The sequence below is a fragment of the Chiloscyllium plagiosum genome, unplaced genomic scaffold, assembly GCF_037043375.1.
Source record: "Chiloscyllium plagiosum isolate Xiang-an unplaced genomic scaffold, Cpla_swu_hap1 HiC_scaffold_6, whole genome shotgun sequence".
NCBI lineage: Eukaryota > Metazoa > Chordata > Chondrichthyes > Orectolobiformes > Hemiscylliidae > Chiloscyllium > Chiloscyllium plagiosum.
Window position 1 is genome coordinate 2,096,750 of NW_028270144.1, and position 27,555 is coordinate 2,124,304.

The 27,555-nt window shown below is 40.5% G+C and overlaps 1 protein-coding gene across 4 annotated transcripts in view; it reads left to right on the forward strand.

Annotated features, from left to right (window-relative positions):
- Positions 1-5,835: 5,835 nt before the first annotated feature.
- The window catches only part of cfap300 (cilia and flagella associated protein 300), a 34,951-nt gene continuing 13,231 nt past the window's right edge, over positions 5,836-27,555 (forward strand). For 2 of the 4 annotated variants that reach the window (XM_087987837.1, XM_087987838.1), the window contains exons 1-6: positions 5,836-5,963; positions 6,061-6,286; positions 6,605-6,686; positions 10,671-10,746; positions 14,701-14,867; positions 20,346-20,630. In XM_087987837.1, the coding sequence (XP_087843963.1) occupies positions 6,063-6,286; positions 6,605-6,686; positions 10,671-10,746; positions 14,701-14,867; positions 20,346-20,630 (834 nt within the window). In that variant the 5' untranslated portion in view covers positions 5,836-5,963; positions 6,061-6,062. The remainder of the gene's footprint in view (positions 5,964-6,060; positions 6,287-6,604; positions 6,687-10,670; positions 10,747-14,700; positions 14,868-20,345; positions 20,631-27,555) is intronic. The other 2 variants (XM_087987839.1, XM_043691119.2) reach the window with 2 other exon arrangements.

Sequence of the window (27,555 nt, forward strand, 5' to 3'; positions counted from 1 at the left end):
TTGCCTTTGGGACAGGTGATGGTGAATTGCATTCATGCAGGTACACCTACAATGCTGTTAGCGAGAGAGTTTCAGAATTTTGACCGAGTGACACTGAAGGAACAGCAATATTTTCCAAGTCAAGGTGGTCAATGCTGTAACACTGTCAGGGATAGGTGCCTTGTGAACCTGTGCCAGAGGACAATGTTGTTCCTCTGTGCATGGCCAGTGAGCAGTTGCAGGTGAAGAGCCCTCCCTCACAAGTCAGTTCACATAACCGATCCATTGTGAGTCCCGTCCCAGCCATTACAGGTGTCCATTCCATTCAGCCCACAGCTTTTTATTTACCCAGGTCACTACTCAAACTGTGTTCAAGCAACTAAAACAGCCGACCTGTCCCTTTCTCTGTACATGTTGCCCAGCCCCTTCCCCCAGGTCCTTATCCCCAGCCCTTTCCCCAAGTTGTAGACACCAAGAGTCCACTCTGGTTTCCACAGGGTTTTCCTGATGGTTGGTTTTTATGTTGAGTTTGTTAAGATCACAGACCAAATTGGGCTGTGAACAAGTCCTTTAACTAGCAAGAATGATCATGGTCACTGGCTAGTGAGAATCTTGGCACACCACTGGAGAAGAGTGAACAAGATGTAGCAAGATAATCCCCATGTTGAAATTGGTCTTGCTGAACATCTTATTCGATTCTACCACTCATCTTACTAGAGCCCATATTATTCTGAACAGCCTTGTAGGATTCCTTCCTCTCCGACATCTCCACAGCCTTCTGCTTTTGAAGCTTTCTTCTAACTGACATCTAAACACCTGAGAATTTCTCCCCAGCCCTGATTGTGTGAGGACTACTATTAACAGCATCTCTACTGCTGTGGGCCACTTCTCCCATTCATAAAGCTGACTCCTGTTCCTTCTCTCTCTCTCTCCCTCTCTCTCTCCCTCTCTCTCTCTCTCTGTTTCACACATGCACACTTTCTCTGTCTCTTTCTAGTGGTAAACATATCAACAATTATTTTTCCTCAGGGGAATGCTGGGTCTTTACCTGAAACCACTTGACTTTTTGTAAATGCTGTTTGAACTCAATCTTCTAATTTACTGAAGTGAGACACTAAATCAACTTTTCTTCTACTTTAGAACCTATGATCTCAAATAATAACATTAATACATTCTGAATCTTCATAACACTGTTAAGAGTTTTATAATTCTGTTGCTGTAATATTGCTATTCTGCCCCTTATCTCTACAGTATCTGCAAATGAATCAAGGAATGGTCTTGCTTGCTTGCATTATACACCACATGAATTCCAGCTGGTGTATTGTAAAGTTCAGCTTCATTCAATATTTCACCTGCAAGTGTTGACATTATTTTATCTGCAATTGTAAGGTTATTGTCCAAGAGTTTTGAAGTGTTCAGTTCATGTATGCCTCCATTCCCTTAGCAATTTTAATCTTAATTACTTGCTTATCAGTTCAGAAATATTGAGATCCAGAAAAGATATGCTGTATGCACTGTCAGGACAAAGTGAACTCAAACAGGCAATTCAAAATCTGTTGCATTTTATGGTCATCCTGTGGCTTTTACAGGATTATTCAGAGTATCTGGAACAGGATAACTATTCAGACTTTCCCTTCACACCTCATCAGAACCTCATGGTTTGGCTCCCTGGGTAGCAGCACCTGAGGTGTCTCAGCTGATCAGAGATTACTCTTGACTGCAATGATACAGCTTCCTGCTTACTTGGGCTAAATTAGATAAAAGGCCACCCATATGACAAATGATTCTAGAGCAAAACGCCTCAAGGGGAATATTTTACTAAGTAAAAAGAATTTATACAGTCTCCCTCAAACTTTTGACTGTTAATAGATGGACTCCTCTAACTCAAGGTCCAGAATGTAATAATTTCTTGACCTCCTGAATGGATACTAAGCAGCAGGAATTTGTTCCTGTCCCTGTGCAGTTCTGCTGAAAGCCAAACCCCTCAGAGTCACCCAATGAATCTTTATTGCTGCATAAGCTCTACAGCAGCTACACCTACATTAATACATCTATCCCATATTTTAGCAATTGTATCAGGATCCAATGCTAGCTGGAACGAGGTGTGATATCCCAAAACAAAAGTGTATGGCACTGCAAACTGATTTACACACAGTAAGTTAATACATGATTCTTTTTTTCATTTCCATATAGTTCATTGCACAAATTTCATTTAAAGAAAGCCTTTTTTTAATGGATCCTTTTATTCTGGACTATTTCAGTTACTTAAGCTGCATATTCCAACAATTGACTTTACTGGGATTGAGTACAAAGAGGCTAAAATTACAACGTAGAGGCGAACAAAACATTGTTTGTGATGACAATTTGTTTGCTGCACAAACAGAAAGCTCCAGAAGATTTAATTAGTCCAATCCATATCAATCTCCTCATGAAAAGAACAATAGAGTAGACATTACATCTGTTTCTGGATGCGCTGCACTGCTGTTTGTTTTAGAAGATCAAAGTTTGTGAGAAGATTCTGAAACCCTTAACAGCAGGGCAGCCAATAGGAAGTGGAAACAGAAATCCACTGGAGAGCATGCTCAGAACAATCTAAATTTCCTGCCAGTTTACAGGGATCACAATATGCTCACCCTAATTCAGAAAACAACACTTCAATAATCTCTTTCATTAATGTAATGTCTTTATGAAATGTAGTGGACTGCCTCACATGAGTTTACTTAGACTTCTGTCATGTTCCCAATCATTTGTACTCTTTGGCCCTGCTGTTCAGTGTTTGAATGTTGGTGGACAGCATCTTGGGTCAAAAATAGAGAGGGGCCTTTAAAAGGGCTCTCAGAGGGTGTCCAGGCACAGAGCCTTTTATCCAATGTTTAGTTCGCCTCTACGTTGTAATTTTAGCCTCTTTGTACTCAATTCCAGTACAGTCAATTGTTGGAATATGCAGCTTAAGTAACTGAAATAGTCCAGAATAAAATAAAATAAAATTTTGTAGACTATAGATAGAGTTGAAGGAAAGTTTAATGATGAGTTTGTGACTAGAAATAGAGCTCGGGTTAATTAAGTATCAAAATTGACAGTAATTGGGGAAGCAGAGATGTAGAACTGACCACAGACTAGCAATGTGTTGGCAGCAATTGAAACGCTTGAAGCTGCAGATCTCAGGCACTGAGATCTAAATCTGCACATTTATTATTAACAAACTAATCTTGGAAATTTGTAATAGAATGTCAAACTTTGCAAACAATGACAACGTTTGGGTTATAGCTAATCCTAGGGCAGAATGCCACAAAATAAGACATTTTTAAAAATTGCAGAATGGGGTTGTACTGGGAAAATAAATTTCATTATCGATATGTGTGAAGTGGTGTACTTTGACAGGAAGAATATATTAAACCAAATAAAAACAAATATTTTGGAAATGACTGTTACTCATTCAAAGAAAATATGTATCAGGATCCAATGCTAGCTGGAACGAGGTGTGATATCCCAAAACAAAAGTGTATGGCACTGCAAACTGATTTACACACAGTAAGTTAATACATGATTCTTTTTTTCATTTCCATATAGTTCATTGCACAAATTTCATTTAAAGAAAGCCTTTTTTTAATGGATCCTTTTATTCTGGACTATTTCAGTTACTTAAGCTGCATATTCCAACAATTGACTTTACTGGGATTGAGTACAAAGAGGCTAAAATTACAACGTAGAGGCGAACAAAACATTGTTTGTGATGACAATTTGTTTGCTGCACAAACAGAAAGCTCCAGAAGATTTAATTAGTCCAATCCATATCAATCTCCTCATGAAAAGAACAATAGAGTAGACATTACATCTGTTTCTGGATGCGCTGCACTGCTGTTTGTTTTAGAAGATCAAAGTTTGTGAGAAGATTCTGAAACCCTTAACAGCAGGGCAGCCAATAGGAAGTGGAAACAGAAATCCACTGGAGAGCATGCTCAGAACAATCTAAATTTCCTGCCAGTTTACAGGGATCACAATATGCTCACCCTAATTCAGAAAACAACACTTCAATAATCTCTTTCATTAATGTAATGTCTTTATGAAATGTAGTGGACTGCCTCACATGAGTTTACTTAGACTTCTGTCATGTTCCCAATCATTTGTACTCTTTGGCCCTGCTGTTCAGTGTTTGAATGTTGGTGGACAGCATCTTGGGTCAAAAATAGAGAGGGGCCTTTAAAAGGGCTCTCAGAGGGTGTCCAGGCACAGAGCCTTTTATCCAATGTTTAGTTCGCCTCTACGTTGTAATTTTAGCCTCTTTGTACTCAATTCCAGTACAGTCAATTGTTGGAATATGCAGCTTAAGTAACTGAAATAGTCCAGAATAAAATAAAATAAAATTTTGTAGACTATAGATAGAGTTGAAGGAAAGTTTAATGATGAGTTTGTGACTAGAAATAGAGCTCGGGTTAATTAAGTATCAAAATTGACAGTAATTGGGGAAGCAGAGATGTAGAACTGACCACAGACTAGCAATGTGTTGGCAGCAATTGAAACGCTTGAAGCTGCAGATCTCAGGCACTGAGATCTAAATCTGCACATTTATTATTAACAAACTAATCTTGGAAATTTGTAATAGAATGTCAAACTTTGCAAACAATGACAACGTTTGGGTTATAGCTAATCCTAGGGCAGAATGCCACAAAATAAGACATTTTTAAAAATTGCAGAATGGGGTTGTACTGGGAAAATAAATTTCATTATCGATATGTGTGAAGTGGTGTACTTTGACAGGAAGAATATATTAAACCAAATAAAAACAAATATTTTGGAAATGACTGTTACTCATTCAAAGAAAATATGTAAACATCTGAAAGACCTATTAAAATGAAACCATTAACAAAAGTTTTAATAAATGCTGGGATGCTGCACATGAGTATTTAAATCATGAAAGATTGCTTAATTCAGGGCATATAACCTGCATTTAGATTATTGTATAATTTTGGTCATTGTAAAATGTGCACTGATACATACAGAGCTCAGACTTCAAAACCAACTTGTATTTTATGGCACCTAAAATGATTAATCTGAAATAGATTAAGCACTTTTCAGGACCAAGGGTGACCACCTTAGGGTCTTACATGAATTTGTGTGATGTAGAGTTGTGGATTCTGAGGGTCAGTTAGCTCAGTTGGCTGGATGACTGCTTTGTAATATAGTGACACCAACAGTGTGGTTTCAATTCCTGCATCAGCTGAAGTTATCATGAAGGACACTCCTTCTCAATGTTGCCTGAGGTCTGGTGACCCTCAGGTTAAACCACTACAAGTTATCTCTCTCTAATGAGAAAATAGCCCTCTGGTGATAGGCTCACAGTGTGATGAAGCTGCTGCACATATGTTGATATTCTGCTTTATTTCAGATGTCCAATACCTGCAGTTTTTTTCCCTTCTCAAACTGTAATTGATAGAACACTCACAAATGTCCTTGGGGGTAGGAAATGTGACTCCAGACCCACCTCAATGTGGTTAACTGCCCTCAGCAAGTGCTCAGAATGTCACCCAAGTTCAAGGGCAGTTGCTTATGGGCAAAAACCCCTAGTCTTAATTTCCGTGTCCTATGAAAGATTTAAATAAACAGCAAAACACCCTTTGTACAGAAGCAGGAGGCTGGAAGAACACAGCAAGCCAGGCAGCATCAGGGGGTGTAGAAGTCAGGTTCAGGTATTAACTGTTCTTCAGAACTAGATGTGGGTGTATGGGGAGCCACACATAAAGAGAGAGGGGGTTGGGGTTGGGGTGGGGAGAGTAGTGGCACATCCCCTCCCTCCCTTTATCTGTGGCTCCCCCTAACCCCACATCTAGTCCTGCAAAAGGGTTAATACACAAAACACTGACTTCTCCACCTCCTGGTGCTGCCTGGCTTGCTGTGTTCTTCCAGCCTCCTGCCTGTCGACTTTGAATTCCAGCATCTGCAGTTTTTTTTTCCTGTCCCTAGCAATCTACCCTTGCTTTCTACATGTGAGTTAATCGGGCATTACCAAACCAATTTTCAAGTCTGTGCTTGAGCCACTCCCTCCAGAATGGTGTTGAGTGCCTGTAGTTTTCTCTCTCCTAGATATGAGCTCCTCCTACAATGCAGGCGGCCAGGAACCGACAGGAATTACTCTCAGGGATCCAGGGAAGAATTTCAACGCGGCTGGGCGTTTCCTAGCAACTATAAACACTGGCGAAGCAATGGCTGCAGAAAGGGCTGTGAAACCAGCTTTTACTTTCAGATATCTGAGTAACAAGAAGATCAACTTCCTGGAAGACAGTAAAATCAGAGACCTCTTTATGAAATGGTAAGATCTGCACAGCTATGAGAAAGAAACGATGAGAGGCTTGAGACTGGGAGCAGTGTTCAACAAGGATCAGGAAAAGTTAGGGGCAAAGCGTTACCCGAATGATTCACTCACTAATTTTGTTCATTTAATTATTATCTTTATTATTGTTTACAGTTATTAGGCAGGACCCTCTGGGTAAAGAATTGACAGTGTAACTCAAAGAAATTCATTATCATTTGGGCCGGAAACAACACACTCGTTTCTTTTCTGAAAAGCTAATCCTGAAATCGTGTTCTCATTAAGATTTCCCCTTTCTGGAATTTTCCATCCTCTCAGGTCAATGCTTGGAAGGATGAGTGTGCAGGTTTTCAGTTTTGACCAACACTTCCAGCCTTATGAAAAGGACAATTTTGTCCAGGTAGGTTCTCCAGTTCTTCTTCATAACGTTTTTAAATCTCATGTTGGCTTCTGTAGTATTTTTGAGCTGTGGTACTGCTTGTATTTTCATCTCAAATTTCCGTTTTCACACTGTTGCTGAGCGATCACATAATTTTGAAAAGACTCCTGTGGTGTGCGAATTTCTTACCCAATACATGTGTGAGCTTATTCATATCTAGCAGTTTTTATTTATCAAATAAGTGATAAAATCCTTTTAAATATAATGTTGAAATCAGATACAGATAATCTCCTGCTCTGTGTTCTGATTATCAATATATATGGCAACTGTAACTATTATTATTTAATATTATTATTATTTAATATTATAATTTAATATAATAATAGCAAGCCTTTTTGCTTCAAGGACTTCCTTTCAAAGTAACAGGCCCTTTTCCCCCACCCCCACCCCGACCCCTCCCATTCACAGATACACACACATCACCAGCTCCACTTTAATTAAAGTCAATTAGCATACTCACAATATGAAGATGTGTTTTTTTCTTTTATACGTAAGAAAGTATTTCATCACAACCACCAGTCGGGTGGATGTGATATTTCAAAAAACCATTTCATGGAATCCCTACGGTGTGGAAGCAGGCCATTCAACCCATCGAGTCCATACCACCCCTCCAAACAGCACCCCACTCAGACTCATCCCCAGACCCTGTAAACCTGCATTTCTCATGGCTAACCCACCTAGCCTATATACCTTTGGACCATGGGAGGAAGCCTACATAGGCACAGAGAGTGGCCACACAGGTAGCTGCCCAAAGTTGGAATTGAACCCAGGTTCTGAGCATAGCATGACACCTGTGCTTGCCACTGAGTTGAGCTGCCACATTGATGAAGGATTGAATAGAACCAGTGTAAATCTTTACACATTTTAATAATCATTTATTTAGAGAGTTACACATTATAAGAATGCACATTCTAGCTCAACAGTCTAAAGTATATTTTAATCAATCTGTTCAGATGTGTTATGGTACACATCTGGACAAAGTGGGACTCTAACCTGATAGAGAGCCAGGGATCCTAGCACAGTACAACAACACCTTCCAGTCAATCTGTTGGGATACAGTGGATTCTAGTTATTGCTCACTATCTGCCTACAACTGAACACAATTACCATGGTAGGTGGCATCTGTTAGTCTTGTGAGACCATGGATCTGCACCTTGCTCCAATCATTGTTGGTAGAGCACTGACTTGTGGTTGGGACAGGCAGTCTTGGTTGCAGCAACTGCACACTGAGGCGCTGTCCTCCGGTGTTACTATACATTACAATAAAAGGGGGCACTTATAATGTTACTACCTCTGAGCAGGAGTCTTAGGTTCAAGTCCCACCTGCTCCAAAGGCATGTAATAACATCTCTGAACACGTTGATTCAAATACTTATACAATTAAAACTTAAGGGCTTTTGTGATGCAATCGTAGTGTCTAGTGTCCCTACCTCTGAGCCAATTAGACCTGGATTCAAGTCCCAACTGCTATAGGGGTGTGTAATAACACCTCAGGTTGATTAGAAAATATTAACAATGGGTGTGCCTACTTCTCACTGCAAAACATATCTACCTTTGGTAGGAACGCAAGGTGAACAGGAATATTAGCAAAATCATAGAGAGAGTATTTGTGAAGCACAGCAACAGAGTGAGCATGGGTCCTGGGCAGCAGGGGAAGCTAGAGATAAAACAGAGAGAACAGAGGACTGAGAAAGCACAAAGGAATAGGGAAAGAGCAGTGTTTAATCTGAACACAGAGACACAGATTCCACAGGAGATCCACAGACTTGGGTATAAGAACTACTGGCTTAAATATGTTCAGAAATAGATATTTTCACACCATATTGCAATGTTAATACAGAAATATACTAGACTGGCAAATCATGTCACATAATATTTGCAGAAATTCTTAAATTTGATTACTCTGATTCAATTGCCTAACCTATGGCAATCCTTTTCTATCCTGGAACATTCGGTGTACACGATTAGATTAGATTCCCTACAGTGTGGAAACAGGCCCTTCGCCCCAACAAGTCCACACCGACCCTCCGAAGAGTAACCCACCCAGAACCATTCCTCTCTGACTAATGCACCTAACACTATGGGCAATTTAGAATGGCCAATTCACCTAACCTGCACATCTTTGGACTGGAGGAGGAAATCCATGCAGACATGGGGAGAACACGCAAACTCCACACAGACAGTCACCCAAGGCTGGAATTGAACCTGGGACCCTGGTGCTGTGAGGCAGCAGTGCTAACCACTGAGCCACTATGCTGCCCACTATAATTTTATATTTCACCTTGTAACCTTTTGCAGTATGTCCAACTGAACATTTAAGTTTTCAAATTCATAGGGATAGAGTTTCTGCTTTGGCTGCAGTCATAAAATTTTGCTAAACTGCACACATAATTACTCTTCAAGTCTCTGATCAAATTTATTTTCATTATGATAAATGTAAAGACTTCATTGAATTAACTGGGTTAATAGGAGAGCATAATTTTATTTTCATTAAGGATTATGCATCAATATCTTTAAGAGAACTAACTTTGTGCAGTATAATTCATAGAATTAAATGAGTCTTTCAGCAATAAAAGTATTTTCTAATGTGTGACCAGTCTTGCACCTATGAATATACTGTCCCAAAATCACTGAAAATAACTTCAAATAGTTATGGGCAGTTTTTTTCAGTTTTATTGATCTACATTAGACAATTATAGAGTAATTTAAAATCTGTTATGAAAATATTTTAAAATGTGCTATTAATGCCTGTGTGCCTAAACATTGTTGACTAGTTTAAAGACACTTCCTCCAATAATGCATTTATTTGAATTTCAAGTCTTTGACTTGCGCAGTTTCATGGACAATAAAATAAAACAAAGAAGTACTGGATAAACTCAGCAGGTCCTGTAGCATCTGTAGAGAGAAAACACATTGCTCAGATGATGTCAGACCTGCTAAGTTTCCCTAGCAATTCCTGTTTAACTTTATAAACAGAACTTGTTCAATATATGGAATCTTTCACCAGTGTGAAAGGTCACAGAGAACACAATGGTTTTGGATCTAGTTCAGTTAAAGTTCATTAATTGTTTACACTGGTTTGACAGATTTCCTCCGATTTCTCTAATATTATGAATCCAAATGAACAGAAACTATGCCATTGTTCTTCACGTTGTGTCAAATAAACTTGAGAGACAAATTAGATATAAATTTGTGCTTGAATGCTACTTTTCTCCAATTAAAACAGTAAACTTGTGGAAGATAATTGGTGAGTATTTCAGAAGCAATAGAATAGGACAACAATATACTCTACAGAGTGGAGCAGATCTCAGAAGAAAGAAAGACTTGTATTCATATTGTGCCTTTCAAGATTTTAAACTTCCCTAAAGTGCTTTACGGTCAGTCAAGTAATTTTGAAATGCTAGTTATTCTTGTAATTAAGATAGGCAATGTGGGATTCAATTGCATAGCAATGTGATTATGACTAGATCATATGTTTTAACTTATTGATAAATATTGTCAAATCCTACTCCTCTGCTCTTCTTCCAAATGACACACTCCAAACGTTGTTGACTAACTCAGGGAGCAGACGGTGAAAAGTCGCACCGAATGATGGCAACCCAAACAAAGACCACTTCCTCAGTCAGGCTTTGCAACGCAAATTCAGATTTTGTACGGAGAACCTGGAGTAGGACTTGAATCTGTAACCTTCTGACAAAGAGCTACAGTGCGTCTGGGCAGCGTCTGACAGAAATTGTTATGTTAGAATTGATAGCAGCAAAAATATAGGCAGGACCTTTTTATATTACTGAGACCCCAAAGCACTTCATGGTCAATGAGTTCCTTCTGAATTGCAATTAGAATTCTGTGGACACAAATTTAGAAATATATGTGAAAAATCCAATGGACAGATAGTTATTGTGTCTATTCATTACATTTATTCATTCTATGCCTTTTATCCTGTAGGCATTTTTCCAGGATTCAAACGTTAAGGCAAACCTAAAGGTACTCTCACCCTTATCTTCTGATTGGACAACTCTAGGTACGATTCAGTTCTCTACTTGTCTTTCTGTATCTGACATTTTCACCTTACATTGACCAATCTGTGTGGACAAAATGCTGACAACAGTCTTCAGTATATATTTTACTAGTTTAGACCTGTGACTGCTTATTCTGATCCTATAGTTTGATTTAAACTGTTGTAAAAATAAATAAATCAGTTGGGGTCGTAACATGGGTAAAAATATCAACTTCACACCAGGAATCTTTTGGAAAGTTCAATGAGTTGTTTCCAATTTTCCAAAGAAAAACACCTCGCAAATGTTTCTTCCAGATTTCTTGCCGATTCCCATCTCGTTCAGAGCACTATAACATTTCAATAATGAAGGACCCATTTCTCCAATTTACTCTCATATTTAGACCAATGAGGCTGTTTTGTTGTCCAGAAATACAAATAGCACTGAAAGAGTGGTCTTAAAGATTGTTCATGACTTCTTTTGAAATATATTTTACTGAGTTAACTCTATTTTCCTACATGCATTGACTTTACTGATTGTGGTTTTGCATTGGTTGAACATTTTGAACACCAATACTTCATCTGTATCAATTTTAGTTTCATTCACAAAGTTTGTCTGTTGCCTATTTTCCTTTCAGTGGAAACAATTTAACGTTCGTCCACATGGAATATACTCTGGGTGGAGGACTCCAACTACTTAGCCTTGCGTTTTAAACTAACGTGCTAGCTTTCTGGTGCGTGTGTTCATGTTTCTGTGTTGTCTGCCTGATAGAAGGGTTTGTAGGAAAGCATTACCAGAGTGCAAAGGATCTTTGATGAAGTTGACAGCCTTTCTGTGGCAGTGAGGCATGTAAATGGAGTCCATGAATGCAAGGTTAGCTCCTGTCATGGCCTAGGCTGGGCAGATGTCACAGTGGCTCAGTGATTAGCACTGCTACGTCACAGCGCCAGGGACCTGGGTTCAATTCTACCCTTAATTCACTGTCTGTGTGGAGTTTGTACATTCTCCATGAGTTTGCTTTGGTTTCCTCCCACAATCCAAAGGTGTGCAGGTTAGTGGATTGGTCATGCTAAATTGCCCCATAGTGTGCAGGCTAACTATGAAAAATGCAGGAATTGGGTCTGGGTGCGATGCTTTTCAGAGGGGTTGGTGTGAACTTGATGGGTAGAATGGCCTGCTTCCATACTGTAGGGATTCTGTAATAATTATATGAATAAATATGATAAGGCACACAGAAGGTGCTATATTTTTAACAGTGCACTATTGTACACATTCCATATAATTCATATATAGTTTGCATAATAACAGCAGGTTTACATGGACAAACTGCCCAAGTATCTCCGGTCTCAACTTTAACATCACTACTATCAGCAACAGAAGCCATATTCATGTGACAAATTTGCAATGAAATACATCACAGCTGAGAACCTCAGGATCTGATTTCCTACTTGGGTTTTCTGGCTGGTGGTAGTTGCAAATTACTTCACCTGCTGAGCTCCCCTATAATTCACGTTGAGGATGTCTAAGAAGCCTCCTCCATCAGCTAGTTGTTTCACTGTCTATTACCGTTCACACTTGTGAAAAGAGGACTCTAACGCCCATCACCAAGATTGACGAGAAGACACCAACTCGAGAGCAAAAACTAGGTGTCTTGAAGAACATACCTGCTAGACCTGGGGCAGCTTCTAGGTAACCAGCATCAAGGGAAAACCTAATTAACCTCATTCTCACCAATTTACAAGTCACAAATACATCTATCCATAACAGCACTGGTAACCATGGTTAACTCACTGTCCTTATAAATATAGGACTTCATTTCCATATTGAAAATCAACTATGCTAAATGGGATAGCTGTAAGATAGATCCAGCAGCCTAATACTGGGCATTTGTGTTAGTGGACTATCTGCAGGAGCATAATTTTATTCAACAATAATCTAACCTTGTAATCCAACAGATCCCTTACTCTAGTATGGCCATCATGTTTGAGGATCAATCCTGGTACAATGAGCTGTGTGGGAGAGCGTGGCAGACACAGCTATAATTGAGGGGCCAGTCTGGTGAGGTGAGGTTACAACTATATAAATGCTAAGCAGCATAAGCAGCATGCAGCAGACAGAGCTAAGCAATTCCACAATCAGTGGGAGAGTCCAAAGGTCTGCACTCCCCACAAGTGTGAACGGTGAGGGACAGTGAAACAACGGGCTGCTGGGGGAGGTTTCTTAGACATCCCCAGCGCTAATAATAGGGGAGCTCAGAACACTGGTTGAAAAGACAAGGCGAAGTAGTTTGCAACTACCACCAGCCCGAAATCCCAAGTAGAAAATTAGTCTCCTGAGGTTCTCAACTGTGACGTATTTCATTGCAAATTTGTCACATGAATTTGGCTTCTGTTGCTGATAGTAGTGATGTTAAAGTTGAGACCAGTGATACTTGGGCAGTTTGTCCATGTAAATCTGCTGTTATTATGGAAACTATATATGAATTATGTACAACATAGCACCTTCTGTGAGCCTTATCATTTTTATTCATATAATTATTATAGACTCCCTATAGCAGGCCATTCTGCCCATCAAGTTCACACCAACCCCTCTGAAAAGCATCCCACCCAGACCCAATTCATGTATTTCTCATAGCTAGCCTTCACATTATGGGGCAACTTAGCATGACCAATCCACTTAACCTGCACACCTTTGGACTGTGGAAGGAAACCAAAGCAAACTCATGCAGACACAGAGGGAATGTGCAAATTCCACACAGTTGCCTGAAGGCAGAATTGAACCTGGATCCCTAGCATTGTGAGGCAGCAATGCTTACCACTGTGCCAGTGTGTCATCCACCCAGCCCAGGCCATGACAGGAGCTAACCTTCCACCATGGACTCCATTTACACGGCTCACTGCCACAGAAAGGCTGCCAACTTGATCAAATACCCTTTGCACTCTGGTAATGCTCTCCTACAACCTCCTCCATCAGGCAGAAGATTCAGAAGCCTGAACACACGCGCACCAGCAGGTTCAGGAACAGCTTCTTCCCAGCCATTATTAGGTTATCGAATGGAGTCTCTAGCCTCAAATAATGCTGTTTAATCAATGTATGCCTCTGTCTAAATCTTTTGTTCAGTACATCCTTACTGACTATGATCTGCCTGTACTGCCCATAAACAAAGCTTTTCACTGTACCTCCATACACGTGACATTCCATCAATCACAACTGAACCTCCTTTTTACAAAGCATAAGGCACTGGCTAACCCATTGTATTTGCAGTTATTTTGTTCCTATTTTTTCCCAGTTTCTTACCTCTGTTCAATCCCAAGAATGCTCCTCCAGCTGAGTGCAATGTGAAGGCATGCCTCTGGCAGTACAGCCCTCGCACTTACTGTCTTTGAGGGGTGCACTGTGACTCTGATACTATAGTCCAAACTGGAAATTTACTGCATGGTAACTGTTGGTACCATTGCTTCATGGTGCAGTGTGTTAGAACAATCGTAATGCTCAGTGTGCACTGTAGCTTACTTAAGAGTAAAGCAATTGTTCATTACAACACTTTTTTGCCTTCTTTGTTCTTTCATGGGGCATGGATATCACTAGCAAGGACATTATTTGTAGCCCATCTCTCATCGCTCTTGAACTGAGTGAAGTTAAAACTTTACCACATTGGATACTATTGCTTTGGAAACTCATGTGGGCCAGACCAAGTAAGGATTGTAGATCTCCTTCCTTAAATGCCACTAATGAATCAGCTGGATTTTTACAACAATCAATTAAAGTTAATATGACCATCAATGAGCCTAGTTTCATAATTTCAAATTTTATTAACTAAATTCAATTTCTACCAGGATGAGATTTGAACCCATGACCCAAAAGCATGACCCACAATTAGACAATGCCATTGTGCCACTAATTACATAAGTTTCTACGTTCTATGTAAATATGGTCAGGTATTGATATGTTTCAATGTATCTTTAATTTCGTCTTAATAGGGAAAGAAGTTAAGGGGATACAGGTTGAAGAGGTTCCATGTAATCAACTTTCAATGTTATTCTTTGACTGTTTGTACACGGAAGGGATTGTGCGAGAAACAGGCCATATTACAAAGTGTCTGGATGAGTTTTATGAGGATTTTGTTATCTCTGACCAACTTCGACAGGTAAGGTGTTTGTGGAACAGAAAATGCCATGATGTGTTGATGGCATCGCTGTGCAGAATTAGTTCATTTTAATAATGTCAGTGACCATATTGTTTGCTTCACAAATTCAATATTGCAGTTTTTGGTTCTCGTACCTGAATGTATCACAAATCAGATTAATTTTCACTTCTTAGCTTGTCTGTAAGATGGAGAGCTCTGCAAATGCAGTATGTTTGTCAGATGAAAGAAAATATTTATATAACTGATTTTAAAGAAATATGATTAATTAGATCCAGGCCAGTTGTATAATTGTGCAATTTATGGAGATTACTCTCTTATTCTACCTCTCTTTCTTCACATGTTTAAACCTATCTCTCTGACCAAGGTTTTGATCATCTGAAACAAAACCAGCTGGAGAAACTCAGCAGGTCTGGCAGTGTGTGCAGGAAGAAAAACATAGTTAGTGTTTCAAATCTGGTGACTCATTATCAGAATTGATAGTCACTAGGAAAAGGTACTGTATGGTGAAGCTGAAATGGCAATGGGGGAGGTGGATGTGATCGGATCGGTGGAGATGGGGTGAGAGAGAGGGATACAAAAGGTGTTGGTAAACAAGGAGATTATGGATAGCAGACCAGGACAGAAGAAAAGTTGGATAAGCACTAATACGAGCTGAGAATAAGGAAATGGGTTCCTAGGAGTACATGGAAATGGGTGATTGTGCTAAAAACAGTCTATGCCTTACTTCATGAAACAATTAAATATTTTGCAACAAACTTCAATCTAAGGGACCATATAGTCTGTGATCACTATTCTGAGTGCAACTACCAATTGTATGATATCATCTCGGCTTGAACAGATGTTTTTAAGGGTCTTCACTTGCAGGGTTGCTTTTCCCTGCCTCATATGCACACCATAAGGTATTTTCACACAATAAATAAAATGCTTCAAGAGTTTGCATTAAACCAGAGAAAATTATGCAGTTCAATTTATGTTATTTGCAGCCATGCTTACATCAACCCCATTACTGCTACCTTTGATGTTTTTATTTGATTCACATACTCATCATTAATGCATTATACCTGCTGATATCTATAACTGCATCCCTTTAACTTGTTTTTCTAAAGAAAACTGACTGTTACATCAGAGAGATCCGCTCGGGTTCCTCAACCCCCATTCTTTACTCCTATAAACAAGAGTCTCCCCAGGGGGACCCAGGAGTGTTTCTGATGTAGGAAAATCAGAGAGCTGGTGAAAGATGGGAGTTCATTGTGGTATTTGGTTTATTTTGCCATTATGGCTGTTGGGTCACATGCACTATAAGTTACCAAGAAACCCTTAAGTAACATTTTTCACAGAAGGTCACAAGTAAAATCTGCTTATCAGAGATTTGTCCTTGCATCTCCTCATCCTCCAACTCTCTGTCAGATTAAAAATAAAGAAGCAGAATTTTCAATCCAATGTATACAATGACAACATACCTAGCTGCACTGCCACCATGTTTAGCAGCACGGCAATGCTGAAACATTCCTCATCATGCTGAGCATGAGGCTTACGTCTGGACAGTGATAACGGGTGGGCCACAGCAGAGGGTGCAGTGGTATACAGCACATGCATGAGTATGGAGGGCTGGCAAAAAAGGTATTGAGCCAAAGTTTGGGGAAATCACATAAAGTAGCCCCTTAACTGCAGTGCCCCTGCATCCAGACCTGACCAGTCCTGTTATTAAAAGAAAAATCTTTGAAGGCATCAAACATAAGTTGAGGCATAGGTAGTATTTTCTCAAAATTGAAACTGTAGCCTGCTGTTTCTCTCCTAAAAATGAGAAGGAAACTGTAGACTTCAAGGGATTACCCTTGGCTTTCTCGTCACGTGACATCCAGAATATTACTGATAGAAATGGGAAACACACAAGATGTCAGAGATGGCCAGTATGTTGAATTATTTATTCAGAAATAAATTGTTGAATTCAAAGGTTAACTGATTAGGAACTATTTAGTGTTATGGATTTGACCAAACCCCCCTCAAAATATGAAGGAGATAGCCTAGACCCTAACTTTTAACTTATTTAAAGGCAAGTGTAAGGTGCTGTGTTTCAAATGTAATTTGATTGGTTACATCTCCTTCACTTTAGGCAAAAACACTTTATTCTTACTCTGCAGTTAGAATAAAACAAAAGAAAGAAGAATTGTCTAACTTTAACTCTATTCAAACACTTAACGAATAATAGATTATTTAACTACTAAAACAGCAATTGTTCCAATATAGTAACATCCCATAAACGCACCCTTGGCAAAGGCAAATTCAGTAAAATAGATTATCTCACATGCAATTTGTCTCCTGTCTAGAAGGAAAGAACACCAAGCAAATTTCTGGTAGAGAAGGGTGCATGGCAGCTTCCACAACCAATTTTCAAGCCCCAATAATTAATGAAAGCGAAACTAAAACCCTGATTCTGTGGGAACATGACTCCACCCATTCAGGCTGCTTCTATTGTTCTAACTTTTTAAAAAAAGCTTCACAAATTGTTTACATTATTGGCTTGGAATAGACAGCTCAAATCCATAAGACTCAAAACCTCTCTTCAAAAAATAGTCAGGACAAAACACTCCTCTTACAACCATATTGCCACACTAGAGGTCAGTGGATGTTCTTTCCATTACATTACCTTGATAATTCAAATTTTCCTTTAACTAATTGAGAAAGATGTGACATACACAATTTGATTTATTAACATATTTATACCACTGTACAAATATACACAAAATATCCTCTAAGAAATCGTCTCTTCTCTGATCCTGATCTCTTGAGCATCTCCAATTTTAATGCCTCTGCCATTAGAAGCAAATACAAAAGGAGACCTCAGATATCTATAAGAGTAATTTTAGGGGATTTTAACTTGGAACTACCACAGTGTTAAGGGCTTGGATAAAGAGGAATTTGTTAAGTGTGTACAAGAAAATTTTCTTATCAATATATAAATGTACCTACTAGAGAAGAAGCAAAACTGGACCTTGTCTTGGGAAGTAAGCCAGGGCATGTGCCTGAGGTGTCAGTGGGGAAGCATTTTGGGGCCAGTGACCAGAATTCTATTAATTTTAAAATAGTGATGGAAAAGGATAGACCTGATCTAAACTTCTAAATTGGAGTAAGGCCAATATTGACAGTATGAGGCAAGAACTTTCAAAAGTTGATTGTGAGTGACTATTCACAGGTAAAGGGGCAGTTGGGAAGTGGGGGGGGGCTTTAAAAATTAGATAAATAGACTTCAGAGACAGTATATTCCTGTTAGTGTGAAAGTCAAGGCTGATAGGTGTAGGGAATGATGGATGACGAGAGGAATTGAGGCTCTGGCCAAGAAAAAGAAGGAAGCTTATGTCAGGTATAGACAGTTAGGATCAAGTGAATCCCAAAGACGTATAAAGGCACTAAGAGTATATGTAAGAGAGAAATCAGGAGGGCAAAAGGGGGACATGAAATAGCTTTGGCAAATAAGGTTAAGGAGAATCCAAAGCAATTCTACAAATATATTAAAGTTGAAAGAGTTAGAGAGAGAGAATAGGGCTCCTTAGAGGTCAGCAAGGCCATCTATATGTGGAACCACAGGAGCTTTCATATCAGTGTTTACTGTGGGGAAGGTTATGCAAGCCAAAGAACCACGGGAAATAAATAGTGAAAACTTGAAAAGTCGAGAGTGTATTGCTGGAAAAGCACAGCAGGTCAGGCAGCATCCGCGGAGCATAAACCCTTCCTCAGATATCTTGAAAAGTGTCCATATTACAGAAGAGGAGCTGCTGGAAATCTTAAAATGTATAAAGGTGGATAAATCCCTGGGACCTAATCAGGTGTACCTCAAAACTCTGTGGAAAGCTAGGAAAGTGATTGCTGGGCTCCTTGCTGAGATATTTTTCATCAACAGCCAAAGGAGAGGTGCCAGAAGACTGAAGGTTGGCTAATGTGATGCTACTATTTAAGAAGACCGTAAGGAAAAGCCAGGGAGCTATAGACCGGTGAGCCTTACGTCGGTGGATCCTGAGGGACTGGATTTAGATGCATTTGGAGAAGCAGAGTGTGATTTGGGATAGTCAGCATGAGTGTGTGGGGGAAATTATGTCTCACGAACCTGATAAGGTTTTTTGAAGAAGTGAAAAAGACGACTGATGAAGGCAGAGCAATAGACACCGTCTATATGGACTTTAGCAAGGTGTTTGACAAGGTTCTGCAGAGTAGACTGATTAGTAAGGTTAGATCACATGGAATCCAAGGGGAGCTAGCCAATTGGATACTAAATTGGATTGAAGGTAGAAGACAGAGGGAGGTGGTGGAGGGTTGCTTTTCAGACTGGAGGCCTGTGACCAGTGGAGTGCCACAAGGATCGGTGCTGGGTCCACTGCTTTTTGTCATTTACATAAATGTTTTTGGATGTGAATATAGGAGGCCTCATTTGTAAATTAGTAGATGACACCAAAATTGGAGGTGTAGTGGACAGTGTACAATGGGACCTTGATCAGATGGGCAGATGGGCTGAGGAGTGGTAGGTGGAGTTTAAGTTAGATAAATGTGAGGTGTTGCATTTTGGAAAGGCAAGTCAGGGCAGGACTTATACACTGAATAGTAGGGCACTGAGTGTTGCCGAACAAAGAGATCTAGAGGTGCGTGTATAGTTCCTTGGAAGTGGAGTCGGAGGGAGGCAGGATAGGGAAGAAAGTATTTGGTATGCTTGCTTTCATCAGACAGTGTATTGAGTATAGGAGTCGGGATGTTGAGGCTGTACAGGACATTGGTTAAGCCATTTTTCAAATACTACATTCACTTCTGGTCTTCCGACTAAAGTGAAAATGTTGTTAAACTTGACAGAGCTGAGAAAAGATTTACAAGGATGCTGCCAGGTTTGGAGGGTTTGAGCTACAGGGAGAGGCTGAACAGGCTGGGGCTGTTTTCCCTGGAACGTCAGAGGCTGAGGGGTGACCTTGTAGAGATTTATAAAATCGTGAGGGGCTTAGATAGGGTGAATAGCCAAGGTCTTTTTCTCAGGGTGGGGGAGACCACCAACTTAGCATTGATGCAATGATTGAAAGAAACAAGGAGCAAATTCATATTATTTATCTTGAAGCAGTAGGAAAGATGTTGCACAAAATAGAAACAAGCAGAGTGCCTGAAGGGTGGAAAGATAAAAAATTGTTTTATCTCTCCACCCTTCAGGCACTCTGCCTGTATTCCTCATGAAGGGCTTTTGCCCGAAACGTCGATTTTCCTGCTCCTCGGATGCTGCCTGACCTGCTGTGCTTTTCCAGCACAACTCAACTCCAGAATCTGGTTTCCAGCATCTGCAGTCATTGTTTTTAACTGCAAAATAGAAACAATACTGTTTGAGAAATGTGCTGAAGTATATTATATATTCATCATCAATTATGAAAGTAATGAACAAATGTTGTTTTATTCCTAATTTTCCTTTAAGTTTGACTAATTCCATATTTAACTGTTTCACACTTAATTTAGGTGTTACTTTTGGAAGAATCAGATAAATATCAAATATTCAGTGACAAAGAACGTGAGGAATTTGTCTTTCGTATCTTCAAACATCTCTGTTTGGGGGGAGTCCTCTGCCAATATGAAGATACAATTGATCCCTATCTGGAAACCTGCAAAACAATGTACAAGGAGTTGGTCAGGTTTGAAAAATGTGTCCTTGATTTATTTTCTTTGAGTAGCAAAGTACAGAGGAGCCTCGAATATCTGAAGGACATGGACGGGGAGTGTTTTGTTTGGTTAATCGAATTCCAGGTAATCGAATGCTGGATAACATAATTTAGCTGAGCATCGAGACATTGCGATCTTGTCGGATAATCTAATATTCGGATAATTAAATGCTGGATAATCAAGGTTCCTCTGTATAAAGTTTTCAAGACCTCAGTTTGCACCTGTTGGAGAGTTCTTCACTTCTGTGTATCATGGAAATGTCTGAAGTGGTCTGGAAAATTTCCTGTATCTGAACTAAGGGTATCTTTTCATTCTTTCTAATTTAATAATTCCTGTTCTCTATATACTTTATCACATACTCCATGACAGTAGCCTGTGGAGGAAAAGCTTGCAACTGCAAATTTGCTGGAGGGTTAGGAGGAAATCATCAGTCAAGTTACTGCATACATTTGTGTTCCTTCTACTCCTGATGTTGCACTGTTAGCTTTCACATTACACTTACAGGAAAGCTTGCACATTTTGTGATGCATTCATTTTCCTTGTTTGTTATTGCATTTGCCTTACCTTGAAGCCCAAAGAATTGAATAGCAAACATAACAGTAATCTTAACTGAAGAGCCTGAAGTTGTTTAGGATGTGTCAGTATCACATTGCCTTCAATTACCTCAGGCCTCAGTGGAAGGCATCTCACTTGCTTGGATATTGTTTGGGTGGAGATGTACAGAAGGAAACAGTTCCAGTCCCAGTGTTTGAAAGGTATGAAGGTGTCAGAATAATTTGCACAGCTGCAATTGAGGAATCTGATAAACGGCAAGAATGAGCCATGAGCAATGTAAGATTAGATTAGATTACTTTACAGTGTGGAAACAGGCCCTTCGGCCCAACAAGTCCACACCGACCCTCCGAAGAGCAACCCACCCAGACCCATTCTCCTACACCTAACACTACGGGCAATTTAGCATGGCCAATTCACCTGACCTGCATATCTTTTGGACTGTGGGAGAAAACCAGAGCACCCAGAGGAAACCCACGCAGATACAGGGAGAATGTGCAAACTCCACACAGACAGTCGCCTGAGGTGAGAATTGAACCCAGGTCTCTGGCACTGTGAGGCAACAGTGCTAACCACTGAGCCACCGTGCCAGCCATCAGATCATCAGAAGGTCTTTAAGTTATGTTACAGCACAAAGCATACTCCTGCTTTTTTCATTCCTTTATTTACGATATATTTATGTGAATCTTTCCTTCGCAAATGTGTATACTGTTGTGATGTGTTCAGCCTATCAGAAATATATTGGCAATTAATGCATCAAAGATACTCAGTTTATATTTATTCTCAATCATGCTTTTGTTACTTGAAACTATGTGGTAGATGTGGAAAGATTTTGCAGTAACTGTGATGAAAATATACATGTTACTGAGGAAATTAAGGATCTTTGTTAAGAATTAGTTCACTGCACCTCACTGGGAGTTGCAAATCTCATGTACAATGGCAAATTTGAAATGAAAAGGAGTTAATTAAAACATTTTTATTTTGCAGTTTCTTAATTTTGTAAAATTACTTGTAAAATTTACCAGGGCCCGATAAACTAAAGCACTTGGCAAAACTGACAATGTTGGTGCATTTTATTCTAGTTGAGAATGTGTTGCTGGAAAAGCACAGCAGGTCAGGCAGCATCCGAGGAGCAGGGGAATCGACTTTTTGGGCCAGAGCCCTTTGTCAGGAATAGAGGCAGGGACCCTCGGGGGTGGAGAGATAAATTGGGGGGGTGTGGGGGGCGGGGGGCTGAGGATAAGATAGCTGAGAGTGCAATAGGTGGATGGAGGTGGGGATGAAGGTGATAGATTGGAGAGTAGGATGGAGTGGAGAGATGGGAAGGTGGGACAAGTCATGAGGACGGTGCTGAGCTGGCAGGTTGGAACTGGGGTAAAGTGGGGGAACTGGTGAAATCCATATTGATGCCCTGGGGTTGAAGTGTTCCGAGGCGGAAAATGAGGCGTTCTTCCTCCAGGCATCGGGTGGTGAGGGGGTGGAGGTGGAGGAGGCCCAGGACCTGTATGTCCTCGGCAGAGTGCGCGGGAGAGTTGAAATGTTTGGCCAGAGGTGTCCCAGAGATGTTCCCTAAAGCGCTCTGCTACAAAGCATCCAGTCTCCCCAATGTAGAGGAGACCGCATCGGGAGCAACAGATACAATAAATGATCTGTGTGGAAGTGTAGATGAAACTTTGATGGATGTGGAAGGCACCTTTGGGGCCTTGGACTGAGGTAAGTGGGGGGAGGGGGATGTGGGCATAGGTTTTGCAATTCCTGCGGTAGCAGGGGAGCTTGCCAGGAGGGGAGGGTGGGTTGTTGGGGGGTGTGGACCTGACCAGGTAGTTCCAGTCTCCCCACATCATCCAGTCTCTCGGCCTAGTTTACAAATTTTGTTGTACATTACATTTGTTACATTGTAATCATGATAATCCTATTTAAAGCTTACTTTAAGTTCCTGCAATAGTTATTAATCTTGTACCGAGCTTTGTACTTGGTATCTTGTGGAGTACAGGAAGTGTGTTCTTCCTGTGGGTTTTATGGCCTTAGGTATTCCTCCTATTTTAACCAAAAAGGACCCCTAGCAATATGACCAAAAACATCTCCTCCCTACAAGGTGTTTACTGAGATGGGGGAGAACATTTACTTGTTTTAGGTGAAATGCTTAATTTGTATGTGAAAGAGGTGTTGTTCGAGTGTTACTGAAACATTGACAGAGTTTTTCAGAAAGTCTCCTGATGCTGGTTGAGTGATTATGAAATGAGGAATGTTCTTTGAGAGCACATTCTCAAAGAACCCACAGCAACAATATGTTTAATCTTTCTCTTCCTACTCCTCCCCCTCCTGTTCCTCCTCCCACTCCTCCCCCTCCTATTCCTTCTCCTCCTCCCTCTCCAGGTTTTCCTCCCCGTTCCTCCTCCCCCAACTGTTCCTCCCCCCCCCCCATCCCTCCTCCCCCATTTGTTCCTCCTCCCCGTCCCTCCTACCCCTCCTCCCCTCCTGTTCCTCCTCCCCGTTCCACCTCCCCGTCCTCCCCTCCTGTTCCCCCTCCTGTTCCTCCTCCCCGTTCCTCCGCCCCCTCCTCCCCCTCCTGTTCCTCCCCCTCCTGTTCCTTCCCCTCCTCCCCCACCTGTTCTTGTTGTGCTCCTGCTGCTTCTCAGTTTAAATGAGAGTTGCTGTGATGTCCAGATGCAGTCTGTTGTTGGTGATGAGTGAATGCTGCAGCTGGGCTGAATGGACTGATGTCCTGTTTGGGGCAGAACCTTGTTTCTGGTTGTTCCGAGAGCACACTCCTTCCTCCTCCCAATTTGTTAAGACCTTCCCGTAAGTTTTTCCGTGGAGGCGCAGCCAATGCTTTGTTACTTGCAAACTTTTATGTTTTGTCTGATGACTTCCTGCTGTGTTCCTGACTACATGGACCTGGCATGCAATGCTTAGGCCTCTAAAGCCTGGATGACTCCAGGAGGCCACCTCCAGTCGGGAGCCATGTTTCTTGTTCTTAAATGTCTTTTGGAGACTATATCTGCAGTTGGTAAGGCCATGCAGTTGGTAACTCCTCACTAAATCAAGACTTACAAGTATTAATGGCATCAATTTTCTTTTGAATGCCAACTCCATTTGTTGCCTTTCCATTTTTTCAGCTCCATGATCATAGCTGCGATGTCTAGTTATCTGTTTAACATGAACATGATTCTAATCAATGTATACAAGAGGGAGACCTATCTTGGTTTATTCCTACAAGAGACTTTACAACATAGCTCCTGATCTCATCCTCCTTCCTGGCTATTCCCTGAGCTGTGTTAACTCCTCTCACCTCCTCTCCCCCACCTGGCTCTGAGTCATTACCAGGTCTATCAATTTCCACCTTTTACATGTTGTTTAGCTCAAACCCTATTGCTTCAGAAATCAACTGTTCATTTCCCATCTACAAATTTAGCTTCTCCAATGTTTTCCTTAGTGGCTGTTAATCTGCAACTCCATGTTCAATTCAAATATTAGCTCACTATCATATTTCCAAAGTTCTTTATTCTTCACAGTCTTTCTTTACCAGTTTGGCCATTGAGGACATTTTGGACTAAATCAATCTGGCACCTCCCCTTGTTGCTGTGACCATTCCTGACAGGAGCAAGGAGCTCACAATAGCATCAGTCAGATCATTGTCTGGCCACTGAAACCTCTCCAATTGTCTGGTGGGGATCTATGGAAGGAATGCATCAATCCAACCTTCTACAAACTACAGCAGAGAGTTTTTGACAACAAAAGTCTCCACAAGTCCACAAGTACACAGTATACAGTGCATTTGTCATCAATAGTTGAACACTGTAATGAGATGTAAACCCCCATACATCAGCAACACGAGTGCTGGAGGAATTTCATCATTATTGCCTCCACTTCATTCTCTGGAGGACCTGTCGAACAGCTCTGGTGTCCTTTTCAAGCAAGCTCCTGCACTTTGTGAACGGTAGAGCAGATCCAATGGGCTGAATGATCTACTTCTTCTCCTGCTTTTTTTCTGTTCATTTTCAGGCAAAACTCCAACAAAATAAACTACAATGGACTAGACACCATTTCTGGATGGCCCAGAACTGTCTCTCTCAATAGATCCTGTTTTCTCAACATTCAAATGGCCAGGGTGCCAAGGTTGGACAATGCTTCAGAGACTTTTTTTTTCTTTTTGAATAGGATGTCTAACACTCCTACTTTTTTATCCCCCACACTACCGCCTAACTGCGGTAGTGCTTATTTTTTCCCCAGCACCCATGGTGTGTGTGTGTGTGTGCAGGTGTGAGACACAGTGAGAGACACAAGGTGCACAAATCCTTATTCAGGTTCCACCACCAGGAAGAAAGGAAACACCCGAGTGGCCAGTGACAAGCAGTGCCCTCCACATCAAAGGACAATGCTGCGTGATCAACAGTGAAGGGAGGGCAGGGATTAAATCAAAGTAGAGTTGGACGGTCAGAGACTCTTTAAAGTGTTTTCTATTGCACAGCATCGTTGACATAAATGAGTGGGAGGAGCTTGGCTGAAAATGGCAACAACAACCTGTCCATCAAGCTATGATTCAAATGCCTTAATAGAGGAAACCTGCAGCTGAAAAAGAACAAGTACTGCAGTCTAATTCAAATAGATCAGGCTAGCACTTGCCTCTTGAGCAAAGCTCTGTGAGCTTAGAGTCAGTCTATTCAGTCACATGAAGACCCAGTGCAGAAACCATGAACCTGAGTTATAGGTCATCCTCAAATCAAGAACCAGGTGATGACATTCTTCAGTTAATTTTATAGAAAGTTGTCGTTTTCAATTACAAATTCCTGAATAAACTTTCTCTGCCTTACTTTTGTGGTAGCTTCCTGTTTTCCAATCCAACTTACATCCTTCCACTTTGTTTTAAACCATTCTGCTTTGTCTCCCAATAAAAAGTCGTGTGCAATTACTTTTCTGATCATACCTTCCCTAACCATTTCCCCCCACATTCTTTCAATGTCTGGTCTTCACTTGTGAAATTTCTCGGGTTGTTTCACATTAAAGATTGTATACAATGCAAGTTGTTATCCTGCCTGAGATTTAAGGCTAAAAATCAGCTTTGTTGGATCAGGTGAGATATTAAAACATTAAAAATCTCAAACCACCTCCAAGCAGCCCAATTTCATGTTTAACTGAGATGTGACATGAAGTGGAAAGCCAGAGTTAACTATTTAAATATATTAAAAAGCCTGAAACTTACTGATTTTTGCTTACTTGGCAATTTTAATCTTGTCTAACCTGATTTCCCAAGCCACAGAAAGCCTGGTAACATAAAGGAGGCAAAAATATCTTTGGGAAACTTTCCTGGTCTATCAAGCTGCCCTACCACCTCACACCCTTGTATGAGGTTTTGGAATTAGACACACCCAGCTCAGTATTGAAGATCAGTTCCTCACCTTTCCTCTTTCATGCTCACGTTAACAACAGCAGTTAACTTACCTGCAGCTAAAGCTTTCAGGTGTTCTCCACCCAAGTGGAAACAAAGCCCAAACTCCATATCATGTGGGAAAAATCAATTTTTCAAGTTTCCCACAGAAACTCCCCCAAGCTAAATCAGTTTTCTTTCTGCCAGCCACGAATATTGTGTGAAATACATTTGTATTATAGCATAAGTATGGCTCATTAGACGTAATGTTCTGCTCAAAAAGCAGTTAGAACACTATGTAGCACAGTAAGTTACAGTAAAAATCTCCATATTTTAAATCCTGCTACAATAACATGAACATTTTGCTTTGTGTATCAGTTTATATAATACATCTGGGAATAAATGTGGAATATTACAGTGCAAGCAATTAATACATTCGCTTGAAATTATTTTGGCTTAGACATTATCCTGTTTAAATAGCTTAGGTAATACCTCAACTAAAGTAACTGAGAATTTTAAGAATATGCATTAAGTGCTTAAGCAACGTGCCAGATAGCTAATATCAGGGCAGATTTTTATCTGCATCATATTTTTAAAATTACGACTTGAGGAATTTTATTAGCTATTTTCCTTTGTTAATTTAAGTTCTTTTTTAACCTGTGATACTTCAAGATTAACTTTCAGGTTTCTGAAAGGTATGTATTTTTGTTTTAAAGTTGTAACTTTATGTTGCAGTTTTATTTCCTGAAACATTGGACACAATCTTCTCAAGGATCTCCTCAAGAAGTGGCAAGCTTGGAGACAGAAAGGGCATTTATCAGTAAGGGCAGTGGCAGTGCCAAACCCTGTAGCTCCCCAACTCCACCAGGATGAAGATCTGGTGAGAAAGACCACGCCCGATCTTCCTGCTCCACTGGTCATTGAGGCCCTTAAACAGCCAATTCAGGTTCAGTGAAGGGTGATCATGTGACCAAAGACTACGGGACTGCTTTTCCAGTAGTCCCTCAGCCCATGTGTTTTTCTTTTCCTTCTTTATGTTTGTGTGTGTGTGTGTCTGTGTGTGTGTGTGTATTTGTGTTTGTGCTTTTT